The 16,979-nt window shown below is 48.8% G+C and overlaps 1 protein-coding gene across 3 annotated transcripts in view; it reads left to right on the top strand.

Moving 5' to 3' along the window:
- Positions 1–16,329, top strand: part of rassf3 (Ras association domain family member 3) — a 169,747-nt gene extending 153,418 nt beyond the window's left edge. For all 3 annotated transcript variants that reach the window (XM_080191300.1, XM_080191301.1, XM_080191302.1), the window contains 4 exons: positions 4,765–4,872; positions 9,366–9,636; positions 13,909–14,024; positions 15,529–16,329. In XM_080191300.1, the coding sequence (XP_080047426.1) occupies positions 4,765–4,872; positions 9,366–9,636; positions 13,909–14,024; positions 15,529–15,678 (645 nt within the window). In that variant the 3' untranslated portion in view covers positions 15,679–16,329. The remainder of the gene's footprint in view (positions 1–4,764; positions 4,873–9,365; positions 9,637–13,908; positions 14,025–15,528) is intronic.
- Positions 16,330–16,979: the final 650 nt, after the last annotated feature.

A 16,979-nucleotide genomic window follows, 5' to 3' on the forward strand; every position in this document is an offset into this window, starting at 1 on the left:
AGGAGGCCATTCGGCCCATTGAATCTGCACCGTCTACAATCCCTATCCCCATGACCCCATACCCTAGCTGGTCCCCCTGACACTAAAGGGCAAGTTAGCATGGCCAATCCACCCAACCCACACATCTTTGGATTGGGGGAGGAAGCTGGAGCAATCGGAGGAAACCCACGCGAACACGGGGAGATCAGATGGGGAGATGGGTCAACATTGAAAATAGCATTGCTCGCAGTGGGTCACATTGGCCTGATGGAGAAGACCAGGATTTGGCTTTGGCTATGAATCAGAATGGGACTCGGGTGTGGGCAGGATTCGGGGGTTAAACATTCATCCAGATGGTCAGGTGTGACCACTGTTCTGCACACGCAACGTAGAAACTAGAAGCAGGAGTAGGCTATTGGGCCCTTCGAGCCTGCTACGCCGTTCATCTTGATCAAGGCTCATCAAATGTAATATCCTGATCACCCCTTCCTCCCCATATCCCTTCAGCCCCAAGAGCTAGATCTAATTCCTTCTTGAAATCACACAACGTTTTGGCCTCAACTACTTTCTGTGGGCGTGAGTTCCACACATTCACCACCCTCTGGGTGAAGACACTTCTCCTCACCTCAGTCCTACAAGGTTTACCCCTTATCCTCAAACTATATCCCCTAGCTCTGGACTCCCCCAGTATTGGGAACATTCTTTCTGAATCTATCCTGTCTAATCCTGTTAGAAGTTTATATGTTTTGATGCAATCCCCTCACACTCTTCTGAACGCCCAGTGAATATAATCCTAACCGACCCTTGGCGATCATTTGGACTATCTGCTGTGGATTGTCCTTTAACCAGGTTGGCAATCTCTGCCAATGGGGAGCCTCAAGGGCCTCTAGGTTTGGATCGTTAGGCCTCAACTGGACTTGATATGGGTCGTTTGTTTGGCCATTTCTGGAAGATGTGAGATTGGAAGGTCTGTTACAGCAGTGGGATATTCCTTGGGTGGGATGGTTGCCGGGGGTGATGTCACAGAATAAGAGACTCATACAGCGCAGAAGTGGCCCTTTGGCCCATCAAGTCTGCACTGACACACCAAAACTCCTATCTAATCCCATCTGCCAACACTTGGCCCTGAATGTTATGATGTGCCAAGTGCTCATCCAGGTACTTTTTAAAGGATGTGAGGCATCCCACCTCCAGCACCCTCCCTGGCAGCGCATTCCAGACCCTCACCGCCCTCTGGGTAAAAAGGCTTTTGCTCACATCCCCCCCCGAACCTTCTGCCCCTCACCTTGAACCTACGTCCCCTCGTGACTGACCCTTCAACTAAGGGGGACAACTGCTCTCTATCCACCCTGTCCATGTCCCTCAAAATCTCATGTCACTGGGAGGGTCTCCCATCCCTCGAGGACCTCCCTGGCTCCCTTCCCGAAGGGCCACTAGCTGTGGGCGTTGCATTTGGTAGCTAGCATCCTGTGAGTGCCTTCTCGGTGACTGAAATCGCCATAGTAAATTGGCTGAATGGGAGGAACGGAGTGGTGAATGGCGCCTTTCCTACCTGACTGCTCTCGTCGCCAATCGGGTGAGAGTGAAGTCCGTGTGACGTGGCTGGAGGGATGTGCTTCGTGGAGTCAGCTGTAGTGGTGCCAACACTAGGGGAATTTCACAGTAACTGCATTGCAGTGTTAATGTAAGCCTTACTTGTGATTAATAAATAAACGTTATTTGACTTCACGTTGGGAGATGTTCCTTGCCCATCTCCAACATCCAGACTAAGTGAGTTTGGTTTCAAACACAGTTTGGTTGGCAGCACAATGCTGGAGATGGGTGCCACCAACCCCCTCCTCTCCAATACTGATCCACAGCAAAGCCTAACCAACTTGGCATGGAAATCAGAATGCAAATACTGCATCTTCTTTGCAAATCCTGGCTTTAATTCCCAACGGATCTGTTGCTGGTTAAAGATATCCCTTTGTGATATCTTCCCTACAACCTACTTTCCATAAAAAAAACTGCATCCTTGGGCCTTTTCACAGAATGATGGAATCCGACAGTACAGAAGGAGGCCATTCAGCCCATCGAGTCTGCCCCCATCGCAATCCCACCCCGGTTCTATCCCCATAACCCCATGCATTTACCCTAGCTTAAGGGACTTCAGAAACTTTGCTCCACAGAGATACCTACTGGAGAAAGCTTGCAATTACACACGATCGCTGACCCGACAAAATTGAAATGACCATATTCAATGTACCTCAAAATCAAGCTAAAAGTACAGCCTCTGTACAACTTGCATCAATTCTGTTGGACCATTGGACAAGTACGGGTCCAAAGATGTGCGTGTTGGGTTGATTGGCCATGCTAAATTGTCCCTTAGTGTCAGGGGGATCAGCGAGGTAAATATGTGGGATGGTGAGGACAGGGCATGGGTGGGATTATTGTCAGTACACTAAGGGCAATTCTCTGGGGACCTGGGTTCGAATCCCACCATGGTAGATGGTGTCATCTGAGTTCAAAAAAAAATCCTGAATTAAAAATCTGATGATGATCGCAAAACCGTTGTTGTAAAAACCCGTCTGGCTCAGTCATGTCCTTTAGGGAAGGAAATCTGTCGTCCTTACCTGGTCTGGGCCTACATGTGACTCCAGATTCACAGCCAGTGGCTCCCCACATCGCATTAATGAATTTTTAAAAAGTTAGGTGGGAGGGAGAGCTCCCAGTGTTTCCCTACTGTTAGATGTCTGGGTGTCTGATGCAACCTTTTGTGTTGGAGTTACCTGCTTACGCTGTTGATTACGGATGGCCCTTTTGGGTAAGGACACCTGAACGGCCCAACATGAAGTAGCTGATGTTTCAGAGATCCCCGGGTCAGGTAGAGGGGGGAGTATGGTAGCCAACTGGTTATGACACTGGACAACCAATACTGAGGTTTCCATTCAAATCCCAACATGAAATGCGTTAATAAGGTTGAGTTCAGGAAAGATGTCTCTACTCATGAATAGGGAAGCTGGATAAGCATGACAGGGGAGGGGATATATATATTTAATCATTTGTGGGACATGGGCATCGCTGGCTGGCCAGCATTTATTGCCCATTCCTAGTTGACCGAGGGCAGTTAAGAGTCAACCACATTGCTGTGGGTCTGGAGTCACATGTAGGCCAGACTGGGTAAAGGTGGCAGATTTCCTTCCCTGAAGGACATGAGTGAAGCAGTTTTTCCAACAATGGTTTCATGGCCATCAGTAGATTCCTAATTCCAGGTTTTACTTTTAATTGGCTTGAAATTCCACCACCAGTCTTGGCGGGATTTGAACCCAGGTCTCCAGAACTTTAGCTGCGGTTCTGGGTTGGTAATCTAACGATATTACCATCAGGCCATCGCCTCCCCCTGGGGTCAGCTGAAGTCACGTGAAGAGGCTGGGAGGAGGCTCTTTCTGCAGTGTGGAGACTCTGTGGTTCAATGAAAGAGGCAGAGCATGTGGATAGATTACTTAAGATGGTATGTGGGACATTTTCTTTCATCAGTTGTGGTAAAGAATATAACGGCAAGGAGGTGATGTTGGAGTTGTACTGAGTGTTGGTTAGGCCGCAGTTGGAGTACTGTGTGCCATTATGGTCACCTCACCATAGGAAAGATACGCACTAGACGGGGTACAAGAGTAGATTTACCAGGATGTTGCCCAGGATGGAGCATTTGAGCTATAAGGAGAGACCAGATGGGGCTTGGATTGTTTTTTATGGAGCAGAGAAAGTTGTGGGGGGGATAAGATGGAGGTGTGTAAGATTATGAGGGGTACAGACAGGGTGAATAGGAAGCCTTGGTTGAGGGTCAGTCACAAGGGGACATAGTTTTCGGGCGAGGGGCTGGAGGTACAGGAGGGATTTGAGAAAAAGTTTCTTCACTCAGAGGGCGGTGAGAATCTGAAATGTGCTGCCCGGGGAAGATAGTGGAGGCCGGAAACTTTATAACCGTTAAAAAAAATATTTGCATGAGCACTTGAAATATCCTAACATTCAAGGAGATGGGACAAGAGCAGGAGAGTGCACCTTCAGTGGTAGTTACTGTCGATTGCAGACTTGATGGGCCGAATGGCCTTTTCTGCACTCTGTGGAGCACTGCACAGCTTAAATAAATAAATCACGTCCTTTAGGGAAGGAAATCTGCCATCCTTACTGGTCTGGCCTACATTTAGGCTGATTGGCGTTAACGAATTGTCCCTAAATTAGGCGTCCCTCAATCTGGTTATGGTTCCTTTATTGTGGAGTCCAGTAGGCGTAGACAAAGGTCATAGCTAGAAGAGGGCACTCACAATGTTAAGATGGCGGCGCGGGCTTGTTGGGCCGAAGGGCCTGTTTCCTGTGCTGTGTTGTTCTTTGTACATGTGACTTCTGAGCCACAGCAATATGGTTGACCCTAAATTGGTCTAAGGGGAATCAGGGGTGGGCAATAAATGGGGGAGATGCCCACATCGCAGGAAAGGACCATGGCAAATGGTAGGTAGATTGCATCCAGTAAATCTGATCTGGCAGAGTGGCGTTAGATAACTCCTGGATGTGACGTGTAGTTGTAAAAAGCTGACGGATTCGTGGATGCTGTGAAGGGTGGAGAACTTGCCTTCTCCTGGCAAACCTGGGATAAATGGGAATCCAGTCCCACACTATGTGAGTGACTTCGAGCAGTGGGAATGGGTGACAAATGTGTATCCTCTCTCTAAAGTTCAGACTGAAACGTCCGCTCTGTCTGCACACGTAACGGTTGTTTAACAGCTTGTTTTTTTTTTATAATCACCGCAGGATGTTGGAAAGGAAAGAGAGCCACAGAAAATCCTTACAAAGGAGGAGATCCGGCTGAAGATTGAAGCGTATAACTCCACAGTGATGGACAGGTTAAAAATGACCCTGGTGAGTAGAAACCTCATTTTCTTACAGCCTCCTCAGACAGCTGTTAACGTTGGCAAATATTTGCCCAGGAGCCAAGAACCCCATCTGGCATCACTGAAAAAAGAGACATGTTGTCAAAGTTTCTCATCTTGGACTCATCACGACAACAGCAAGAATGACAAGTTTCAAGCAGCCGCAACAGTTTATACCACAGAAGAAAAGAGGCGCTGATTGGCTGGCAAAACAACTCTGATAGGCCGAAAGGTTGCTGTGGAGAAGGCACTGGGGAGTTATACACAGATGCCGTTTAGCCTCAAATAACAGGCCCTACTGCTACAATAACAAATTGATACAGGGGCTTGAGTGTAGTGACCATCCCACAGTGCTTTGCAGGACAATACATCCATGGCTCTTTGAAAGCTCAATATACGGTTGGTGGCACAGTGGTTAGCACCGCTGCCTCACAGCGCCAGGGACCTGGGTTCGATTCCTGCCTTGGGTCAGTGTCTGTGTGGAGTTTGCATGTTCTCCCTGTGTCTGCGTGGGTTTCCTCTGGATGCTCCAGTTTCCTCTTACAGTCCAAAAGACGTACTGGTTAGGTGCGTTGGCCGTGCTAAATTCTCCCTCAGTGTCCCTGAAGAGGTGCCGGAGTATGGCGAGTAGGGGATTTTCATAGTAACCTCGTTGCAGTGTTAATGTAAGCCTACTTGTGACACTAATAAATAAAGTTGTATCTAGCAGCATCTCCATAATAGCAAACAGGGCCACTGTGACCCTCCAATATCGTGTGAATAGTACTGTTTCCCTAGTCCCACAATAACTTTTGTGCCAAAACCCTCATACTACAGTTACGGATGGGAGAGGGATAATGCGCACGTGGGATCTTTGAAGGAGCCACAAATCTCCCACTGTAGGAGACCATTCAGCCCATCGAGCCTGCGCTGACTACAATCCCACCCAGGCCCTATCCCCGAAACCCCAATTATTTCATAGAATCCCTACTATGCAGAAGAAGGCCATTCGGCCCATCAAAATGCACCGACCACAATCCCACTCGGACCCTATTCCAGTAACCCCACATTTACCCTGCTATCCCCCTGATACTAAGGGTCAGTTTAGTATAGCCAATCCCGTAATCCCATGGCTATTCCCATAACCCAATGTATTTCCTCTGCTAATCCGTCTGGGGGCAATTTACCGTGGCCAATTAAGCTGCAAATCTTTGGAGTGTGGGAGGAAACCAGATGAGCGGGTTAGGCGGATTGGCCACGCCAAATTGACCCTAGTGTCAGCGGGATTCGGGGGTTAATTAGTGTGTGCAGTCGTGGGAATAGGGCCTGGGTGGGATTGTGGTTGGTACAGGCTCGGTGGGCCAAATGGCCTCTTTCTGTACTGCAGAGATTCTCGGTGACTGGAGGAAACCCACGCAGACATGGGGAGGACGTGCAGTCTCCGCACAGACAGTGACCCGAAGCCGGAATTGAACCAGGATCCCTTGCGCTGTGATGCAGCAGTGCTAACCACTGCTCTTAGAGGAAGATGGAGAGAACTACCGAGAGGTTGGAGGTTAAAGGCTGGGGCGGAGGGGGGGGTTAGGTTTGGGGAGGAGGGGGGGTGCGCGGCTGGTGGGGAGGGAACAGATTAAGGCAGGCATTGTATTAAACGTTCAGCGAGATAGTGAAACACTGGCGACATTGAGTCTCTTGTTCCCACTCGGAATGCCTGAGCAATGCGAATCGGACAGCTCCCCGAGTGAAAGATGAAGGCCTCCCCACATCACAGAGCGCGGTCATTCCACCCTGTAACAGATTGGGCTGGGGGGGGGGTGGGGGGGAGGGTTCCTGTTAGAAAGCTTTTGTCAGGCTTGCCAAGCCCCCGGAACGGACCTGCAGCCTCCAGGAGTTGACAATCGATCTCCAGAGGACGGCTGGGTGAAAAGAAAGCAAAAAAAAAGCCCTCGGAACGTTTTTTTTTTAAGAAGAGAAAGGTAGTTTAGTTTTTCCTCATTTTCTTTCGAACGTTTCCCTGTAGCCAGACGTTAAATGGATTGAAAGTGGAAAATGAAAGCCTTTTTTGGCCAGCAGTCAAGCTGGGGGCAATGAATGGGTCTTGTTGGTTTCCACTTGAGGCAGGAAGGCCGTGTGTCAAGAGGATGGATGTGTCGGCAAAGCTAATGGCTGGGGTGGGGCGGGGTGGGGTGGGGTGGGGGGGGTTGGAGTCACGTTTTGGAGCCTCCAGGCATTCACTTAATCACCTATCAGACGCGCATGATTAAAATGAGAGCATTTTGTTTGCGCTTGGCAGCAGCAATAATGAGGTAATGCCTGATTCTTAATCTCTGTTACAATCATAGACTCATTACAGTGCCATTCGGCATATCCAGCCTGCACCGACAACAATCCCACCCAGGCCCTATCCCCGTAGCCCCACATACTCACCCTAGCTAGCCCCCCTGACACTGAGGGGCAATTCAGCACGGCCAGTCCACCTAACCCGCACGCCTTTGGACTGCAGGGGGAAACTGGAGCACCCGGAGGAAACCCAGGCGGACACGGGGAGAATGTGCACAGAAAGTGACCCGAATCGAACCCGGGTCCCTGACGCTGTGAGGCAGCAGTGCTAACCACCGCGCCGCCCATTCTGTTGTAGAAACTGGGGAGAGGGTATGTTGGCAAAATACTCTTTGGAACAGCGGCCTGAGATCTTAGACATACCAAATGCTTTCTGCTCTATCGGCACTCATTCCTGCCAAAGCCAGGAGTCGAATTGAATTATGTCAGTTCACTCGTACTGTCCCCCGCCCCCCCTCCCGAACCCTCCCCCTGCCCCCACCCTCCCGATTGTAATAAGCTCTGGAACTGATCATTAGTAAAATGAGCCGGTCAGACTTAGCTTCAGTCTCCCGTAGACAGACTAATGCTAGAATCACACAATCCGAGAGCCAGGAAGATGATCGTTCTTCAAAGCGGAATATGTGAAGGGGAGTGTGTTTCAAAGCTTGGAACAGTATTGTAACCTTCAGAGAGAAAGCCATGTAAGCAGTTCTGGCTGAAGCTCTGGGTTTTAATCATTGAGGAATCTGGACAGAGTTAAGAGGAGGAAATTCCTTCATTTCCGCCTGGTGGCAGATGGAGAAGCAGAGACTGAAAGATCGGTGGCAAGAGCGGCAGTGGAGACAATGAGGAAAATCTCTTTTATGCAGCAAGTGATCAAAGATCGTTTGATCTTCGCATTGTGGTGGGGGCAGGATTAATAGATCCACTCGAGAAGGAATTGGATCGTAATCCGTAAAGGGAGACGGTGAAAAAGTAAGCACTGGGTGGATTGGAGGGCTAGTGTTGACAGGATGGGCTGAATGGCCTCCCTCCTGTGCTATAACACAAGTCAGGAATGGAATATTCTCCACTTACCCGGATGTGTGCAGCTCCAACACTCTACACTGTCCAAGGCAAAGCAACCCACCGCCATCAACATTCACTCCCTCCATCACCGTAACACAGTGTGTTCCATCTACAAGATGCACTGCGGCAACTCACCAAGGCTCCTTCGACAACACCTTCCAAGCCTGTTGCCTCTACCTCTAGCACCTGGAAGGACATGGACAAGGCACATTATTAACCCTCTAATCCCCCTAACCTTTACATTTTGGACACTAAGGGGCAATTTAGCACGGCCAATCCTCCTAACCTACACATTTTTGGACTGTGGGAGGAAACCCATGCAGACACGCAGGGAGAACATGCAAACTCCACACAGACAGTGACCCAAGCCAGGAATTGAATCCAGGTCCCTGGCGCAGTGAGGCCATGATGTGGAGATGCCGGCATTGGACTGGGGTAAACACAGTAAGAAGTCTCAACACCAGGTTATAGTCCAACTGTGAGGCAGCAGTGCTAACCACTGAGAACAATCCAAAAACACAGAGATGATCTGATAGGTGTCTTTTCAGATGATGAAAGGATTTGATAGGATAGACATGGCAAAGATGTCTCCGCCTGTGGGAGAAGCATAAAACTCTGGATGATAAATATAAGATGGTCACTGACAAATCCTGTCGGGAATTCAGGAGAAACTCTAGCCAGTGTGTGCTCAAAATGTGGGACTTGTTACCAGAAAGTCAATCTGGACTCCCCGTTTATGAGGGAGAAAGGAGCAGACGGATATCCTGATAGGTTGAGATGAAATGGGCTAGGAGGAGGCTGAAGTGGAGATTAAGAAAATGAATGGTCTATTTCAGTTCTGTAAAGTCTATGTATAATTCTACTTAATGTCCACCTTGATAGGTGGATATCCGTGGATAGGTTTATGGACGAAAAGGGATTGGTTTAGATTAGTGGGTCATTGTTTTTTAACTGGTCGGCGCAACATCGTGGGCCGAAGGTCCTGTTCTGTGCTGTAATGTTCTATGTTCTATGTTGATAACTGCCCTGGGTTCTAAAAGATTCTATCCTCTTATATGAGTTGTGTGTATGAAATCCTGGAAACACAATGTTCCAACTTTCTATTTTTTCTAGAATGCAAATGAAGTCTACACTGGTTTTATCAAAGTTCAGATGGATTTGAGCAGACCAATTACCATTCGGTCCATCGCCGCTAATGGGAGCCACCCGTACAACAACAACAATGAGACTGCCTTCTACATGCCCAAGGACACCACCAACACCCTCCACATCAGCAGCAACAACACCGTGAAGGAGGTCATCGAGGCCTTGCTAAAGAAGTTCATGGTTGCTGACAACCCGGCCAAGTTTGCACTCTTCAAGCAGTCCCGCAAGGAGGAGCAAGGTGAGATGTCCGGCCGTGAGAGAAAGAGGCACGCCAAGGCAGTGCTTTCACTGACGTAGTGCCATTCACAACCTCCAGAGACCCCAAAACCCTTTGCAGTTAATGAAGGATGGTCACTATTGCAGCATGGGAAATATGGTAACCAACTGTCAAAGATGGCGCCGAAATGAGGTGACTTCTTGCCAAGCTGTGCCCAGCATTCCTTCTAATTCTAATTTCTACTCTTTCACTGTGCTTCTAAAACTTCATTCTAGCTCTTTTCTATGAGTGTAACACTACATTCTGCACTCTCTTCCTTCTTGATGAACGGTATGTTTTGTCTGTATAGCGTGCACAAAACAATACTTTTCACTGTACGCTAATACCTGTGATAATAAATCAAATCAAAGAATTTCTACAACATACTAGGAAGCCGTTCGGCCCATCAAGCCTACACTGACAACAATCCCACACAGGCCCTATCCCCTTCACCCCACATGTTTACCCCGCTAATTCCTCCCACCTACGCATTCCAGGACGCTAAGGGGCAATTCAGCATGGCTTACATTAACACTGCAGTGAAGTTACTGTGAAAATTCCCCACACTCCAGCGCCTGTTCGGGTACACTGAGGGAGAATTTAGCACGGCCAGTGCATCTCACCAGCACATCTTTCGGACTGTGGAAGGAAAACAGAGCACCCAGAGGAAACCCATGCAGACACAGGGAGAACGTGCAGACTCCGCACAGACAGTGAGCCAAATCGGGAATTGAACCCGGGTCCCTGGAGCTGTGAGACACTAGTGCTTATCACTGTGCCACCGTGCTGCCCAAATTGGCACACAGCAAGCTCCATAATGTGATAGCGCTAGATCATCTGGGTTTTTAATATTGGATTTGATTTGATTTGGTTTATTATTGTCACATGTATTGGGATATAGTGAAAAGTATTGTTTCTTGCGCGCTATACAGACAAAACATACCATTCATAGAGTACATAGAGGAGAGGGTGCAAAATGTAGTATTACAGTCGTAGTTAGGGTGTAGAGAAAGTTCAATTTAATATACGATAGGTCCATTCATAAGAACATAAGAAATAGGAGCAGGAGTAGGCCGTCTAGCCCTTCGAGCCTGCCCTGCCATTCAATAAGATCATGGCTGATCTGAAGTGGGTTAGTTCCACTTTCCCGCTTGCTCCCCATAACCCTTAATTCCCCTATCAGAAATCTATCTACCCGTGATTTAAATATATTCAACGAAGTAGCCTCCACCACTTCAACGGGCAGAGAATTCCAGAGATTCCTCCTCAACTCTGTTCGAAACTCCCCCCCCCCCCCCCCCAATTTTGAGGCTGTGACCTCTAGTTCTGCTATCCTTTCCAAGCGGAAAGAATCTCTCTACCTCTACCCTATCTAACCCCTTCATTATCTTGTAAGTCTCTATAAGATCCCCCCCTCAGCCTTCTAAACTCTAACGAGTACAGGCCCAGTCTATTCAATCTCTCCTCATAGGCTAACCCCCTCATCTCCAGTATCAACCTGGTGAACCTTCTCTGCACTCCCTCCAAGGCCAATATATCCTTCTGCAAATGAGGGGACCAAAACTGCACACAGTGCTCCAGTTAAAAATTTTGGTGGCAGCAGAAAAGTGGTTGTTCTTGAGGAGCAATGTTGGTTAGGACTCCGAGGAGAGCTCCCCTTGCTCTTCTTCGAGATAATTGCAGCAGCGCCTCTCACCTTCGCTTGAGAGCTTAGACAAGACCTTAGTGGGAGATATGACCCGAAGTACAATGCGGCACTCCCTCAGCGCTGCACAGGAGTGTCAGCATGGATTCTGACTTACAACTGAAGCAACCGATTTGATGAAGGAAATGTTCTGTCCCAGTACCTTGCTTTCCTTTTTCACCGCCGCCTACGCAAAAATATAAACGCCAGGATGGTGAACAAAATCCTAATTCTTTGCCAATTTAATTGGAACAATTGACCAAATTGTGCGTTCTGTGCACAGTAACTGTTCCAGTTGCTTTTGTAACCTTCATTCACCACACTTTAAGGATTGAATACAATGCAGTGCTTTTTTATATATAAAAAAAAGCCTACAGGTAGTGAATAATTTGGTGAATGAAAGGTCTATTCAGGCTTATATTACAAAGCTGTATTCTTCTTGAAAGAAAATGTTGACCACTGGGCACAGTGACATTTGGGGACAAAGCAGTGTAGTGTTATTGTCTTCTTAAGGAGAAAAAATACCTGCTCCCTCTGGGTCGTGAAGAAGGCTGACTTGTTTTATAAATTGCTCTCTTTTAGATGTTGTGGCCGGGGGACTCCAGAGTCATCTTCCTTCTCAGTGACCTGACCTGAACAAAATGGCCGCCTTCATCTCTTCCCCATCCCTCAGTCAGGGACAAATACACAAACCCCTCACCTGGTGTAAAAGCATCTAACTCCAGTTCCTCCGAGAGCGGGCACGCTCCCTGTGCTCTGGCTGTGCTCTGCACCTCACTAAACTAAAGAAAAACAAAACCCTGCATTGACAAGAAAGCAAGTTTTGGGTGTCTCCAGTTGGGTTGGAGGGTGATCAGCTCTAACCGCACGGCCAACTAGGCCATCACGGTGCTAAGCTTGTCCAATTATCCCATTCCCTCTTCCGCCGTCTTCCGTCAGGAAAAAGATACAAATGTCTGATGACACGTACCAACCTGTAGGATTTTCACAGTAACTTCATTGCAGTGTTAATGTAAGCCTACTTGTGACTAATAAATAAACTTTAAAACTTTAATCGACTCAAGAACACCTCCTTCCCTGCTACCATCAGGCTTTTGAATGGACCTACCTTGCACTAAGTTGATCTTTCTCTACACCCTAGCTATGACTGTAACACTACATTCTGCACCCTCTCGTTTCCTTCTCTATGAAGGGTATGCTTTGATTGTATAGCGTGCAAGAAACAATACTTTTCACTGTATGTTAATACATGTGACAATTATAAATCAAATCAAATGAATCTTTTTTTTATAAATTCATTCGTGGGACGTGGGTGCCGCTGGCTAGACCAGCATTTATTGCCCGTCCCAAGTTGTCTTTGACTAGGTGAGCTGTCTTCTTGAAACAGTGATACAACTGAGGGGTTTGCTGGGCCATTACAGAGGGCACTTGAGAGTCAACCACATTGCTGTGGCTTTGGAGTCACATGTAGGCCAGACCAGATAAAGATGGCAGATTTCCTTCCCCGAAGTACATTAGTGACCCAGATGGGTTTTACTGACAATGGTTTCATGGTCATTAATAGATTCTTAATTCCAGATATTTTTTACTGAATTCAAATTCCACCGTCTGCTGTGATGGGATTTGAAACCGGGTCCCCCAGAATATTAGCTGAGTTTCTGGATTAATAGTCTAGCGATAATACCACTGGGCCATCGCCTCCCCTTGTTTGGGCAATGACTTACGGAGAAGACTCTCCAACCCAGAGTGATTGGCTGATTCTCCCACCTCCTGACAAATGGCATGGTTATCCAGCCAATCATCTATAGTAGCCTAAACCAGGTTCCGCCCACCCTTCAGCCCTCGCTGGGGTCCGCCAAAGAATGTGGAAGCACCTAATGCAATTCAAGTCATTGCTACATTGCCTTGAGTAATTAATAGGACGAATTCTCCCTGTGCTAGCTGCTCTTAATAGTGGAATTACTGCAGGTGAACCAGTGGGGCCAGTGGGTACTCAGAACAGAACCATAGAGTTCCTACAGGGCAGAAAGAGGCTATTCAGCCCACTCTCCAATACAGCATCCAACCCAGTCCCCATCCCCGTAACTCCACATGTTATAGAATCCCTACAGTGCAGAAGGAGGCCACTCAGTCCATCAAGCCTGTACTGACCACAACCCCACCCAGGCCCCATTCCCGCAACACTACATATTTACCTTGCTAATCCCCCGACACAAAGGGGCCATTTAGCACGGCCAATCCACCTAACCCGCACATCTTTGGACTGTGGGAGGAAACCGGAGCGCCTGGAGGAAACCCACGCAGACACGGGGAGAATGCGCAAACTCCGCACAGGCCCGAGGCTGGAATTGGGTCCCTGGCGCTGTGAGGCAGCAGTGCTAACCACGGTGCTGCCACGCCGTGTAATTGCAATTGTGCTGTGTTTGTCTTTCGGTAGTGAGTGAACGCTGGGGGGGTTAGACTGACGGGGGGGGGGTGGGCTTTGCAAAACAGCATTGGAGGAGCGCTGGCACCTCGTGGCACCAGACACTTGTCCGATAGACTCATTGTTTTCTCTCTTCCATTTACAGTCCAGATGAGCAAGCTGCTGGATTCTGAACACCCGCTTTACCTGCGTCTGCTCGCAGGGCCTAGCTCCGACATTCTGAGTTTTGTCCTCCGCGAGCACGAGACGGGGGATGTCCTGGTAAGCGATCTCGTCCCTTTACAGCCGTAGCTTGTTTCTCTTCCAGCTGAAAGCAAAGGTTTCGGATAATGAGGACACAGAGAGGCTGCAGAGAAATACGGACAGGTTCATTGAGAGGATAACAAGGTGGAGTGCTGGGCAACATGTCCCAGCCTCTCCCCCTCCCCAAGCGCTGGTTCTGGTGGGAAAGCTGGGGTTCGTGCAGCTCCCCTGCTGCCTAGCTGGCCTTGCTGTCCAGGTACTGAGTAAAAACAGACACGGTAAGAAGTCTCACACAACACCAGGTAAAGTCCAACAGGACTCTGCCGCTGAACTTTAACCTGGTGTGGTGGGACTTCTCGCTGTGTTTACCCCAGTCCAACGCCGGCATCTCCACATTAAAAATAAATACTGCGGGCGTCTCCGACGCAGTCACGCTGGTGGGACGGGGTCTTGATGTGGGTATGCCGGCGTTGGACTGGGGTAAACACAGTAAAAAGTCTGACAACACCAGGTTTTAGTCCAACCGATTTATTTGATAATAGACTCACAAGCTTTCGAGGGGACTGCCTCTTCGTCAGGTGAATGGAGAGTTCTGGCCTCAGACAGAGCATATAAAGCACAGACAGAGCAGAAGGGGGCACCCTGAACTGTACAAAAAAAAGAAAGTACCCCCCCCCACCACAATCCCTCTCCCATGCATCAGCAATGGGACACCCCCCCACGTGCCACCTACACACACACATACACGCACGCGCGCACACACAGTCACACACACTCACACGTACACACACACTTATTAGTGTCACACGTAGGCTTACGTTAACACTACAATGAAGTTACTGTGAAATTCCCCCAGTCACCACACTCCGACACCTGTTCGGGTACACTGAGGGAGAATTTAGCACGGCCGGTGCACCCTAACCAGCACACCATTCAGACTGCGGGAGGAAACTGGAGCACCGGCGCAGTGGTTAGCACTGCTGCCCCGCAGAGCCAGGGACCTGGGTTCAATTCCCGGCTTGGGTCGCTGTTTGTGTGGACTCTGTACATTCTCCCCGTGTCTGTGTGGGTTTCCTCTGGGTGCTCTGGTTTCCTCCCACAATCCAAATGACATGATGGTTAGGGTGCATTGGCCGTGCTAGAATCCTCCCTCAGTGTACCTGAACAGGTGCCGGAGTGTGGCGACTAGGGGATTTTCGGAGTAACTTCATTGCAGTGTTAATGTAGTCCTTACTTGTGACACTCATAAATAAACATTAAACTGTTACTGGGCAATGCTGCTTGCCTCCTTTTCCCAGCATGTGGGCTTTCCGGAACGGTTACCAGCGATATTGGCCAAGGTCCGTTTGAGTGTTAAGTCCTCCAGATCAATCTGGAACCTGGGTTGCCATTGTGTGTCACGCTTGGAGATACTTTCCAGTCGTCCGCTGTACCTTGCGTGCTTTATCGTTGGTTTCTTGTGACCGTGTGCGTGAGTCTTTTTTAACATTGTGTGTCTCTCACCAAATTGCCTGTTCCTCAGTGGGAAGCCTTCAGCCTGCCGGAGTTGCAGAACTTCCTGCGCATATTGGCCAAAGAGGAAGACGATCACTTTCAGCTCCTGAAGAGGCGTTACGGCAACTACAGGGCCAAGCTCGAAGAGGCCTTGAGGGCAATTGGAAACCCCGGTTAACCCCGCCCCAGGGAAACGGCAACGGGGGCGCGCTCGTGGCAAGGAGGGCGTGCTTCAACCAGGGACAAGTGTAGTCTACAGGAGCGGCCCTTCGAGTCTGAAGACTTCTGTTTGATAAGAACTTGCGTGCAGCTAAAAACATCAGAGCCATTGAGCAGGAACCAGGCCTTCCCTTCACTTTCCTTGCACAGACAAGATGTTTACTGGACAGTCAGAAGATTATTTATAGATTGGCTGATTGCCTGTAGCTGGTTGGAAGGCTCCACAAGAAGTAACCTTTGTGTGTATAACGCATTCACAACGTTGGCTTTAACACATCACCGTGCACTGTGGGTAACGTTCTCCCCCACCACCCCCGTGGCTTCATTGTCCTTTTTGCGTTGACACCAAATAGGTGCTCGGTGGCAAAGTCCAGCCAGTGTCCCCCCCTTTTCAAACTGCGCGCTCTTCCCGGGCAGCATGAAGGATAATCTCTCGTGGTCTCTCGGGCTGGCAAAACGTACAGGGCGCCACGATTTCTGTTTGTTTGCCGTACTTCAAGATTCGAACCTGACGGATGACGCAAGCGGACCGTTGCAACGAGCCTTTTAATTTAAAAAAAATGGATGGAAAAGATTGAAAGAATGGGAATGACGGAAAGATGGAGTGGTGTGGGGGGTTGGGGGGGGTGGGGGGAGTCATTGAGAAATTAGGAGAGGGGGGCGAGGGAAGTCGAGATGGTGAGCTGTTAATGATTCTGGGTTGGATAAACATTCTGAAGGTAAATTTAGGAGGTCCTAAAGAATGAGGAGTTAGGGAGAGGTGGAAATGTTCCAAGATGTACAGAGAGAGTCAGGTTGGATTTGAAGAAAGTAGCTTAATTTATGTGATAGCGCAGATCAATAATGATCTTGAAATACTTCCATTCTTTGGAAGACTTAACAGTCCTTTTGCTCCCGAGGTGCATTGCTTACATCTGAACAGCCCCCACAGGGTGCCAACTACACACACTCTTAGCAAATCAGCTGATATCATAGGCAGATAGCAATGGCAGGGGCACAGACTGTGAGCACTCGAGGCTCCACCACAGTGACTCCCCGTAATGTGCTATTTTTACCTTAATCCGAAGCCAGCAGTGTCCCTAAGAGTCAGTGCAGACTCGATGGGCTGAATGGCCTCCTTCTGCACTGTAGGGAGTCCAAGGCTCGTGGCTTCAGGTTCCCTGTTCAGGGATGGGGTTTGGGTTCACTGTCGAGGAGTGGAGCTTGGGTTCCTTGTTTGGGATGAGACCAAGAGGGTAGGAGTATGTGTACTTTGGTTAA

This window comes from Carcharhinus amblyrhynchos, chromosome 6 (genome assembly GCF_965287045.1).
Source record: "Carcharhinus amblyrhynchos chromosome 6, sCarAmb.v2.hapA, whole genome shotgun sequence".
Lineage (NCBI taxonomy): Eukaryota > Metazoa > Chordata > Chondrichthyes > Carcharhiniformes > Carcharhinidae > Carcharhinus > Carcharhinus amblyrhynchos.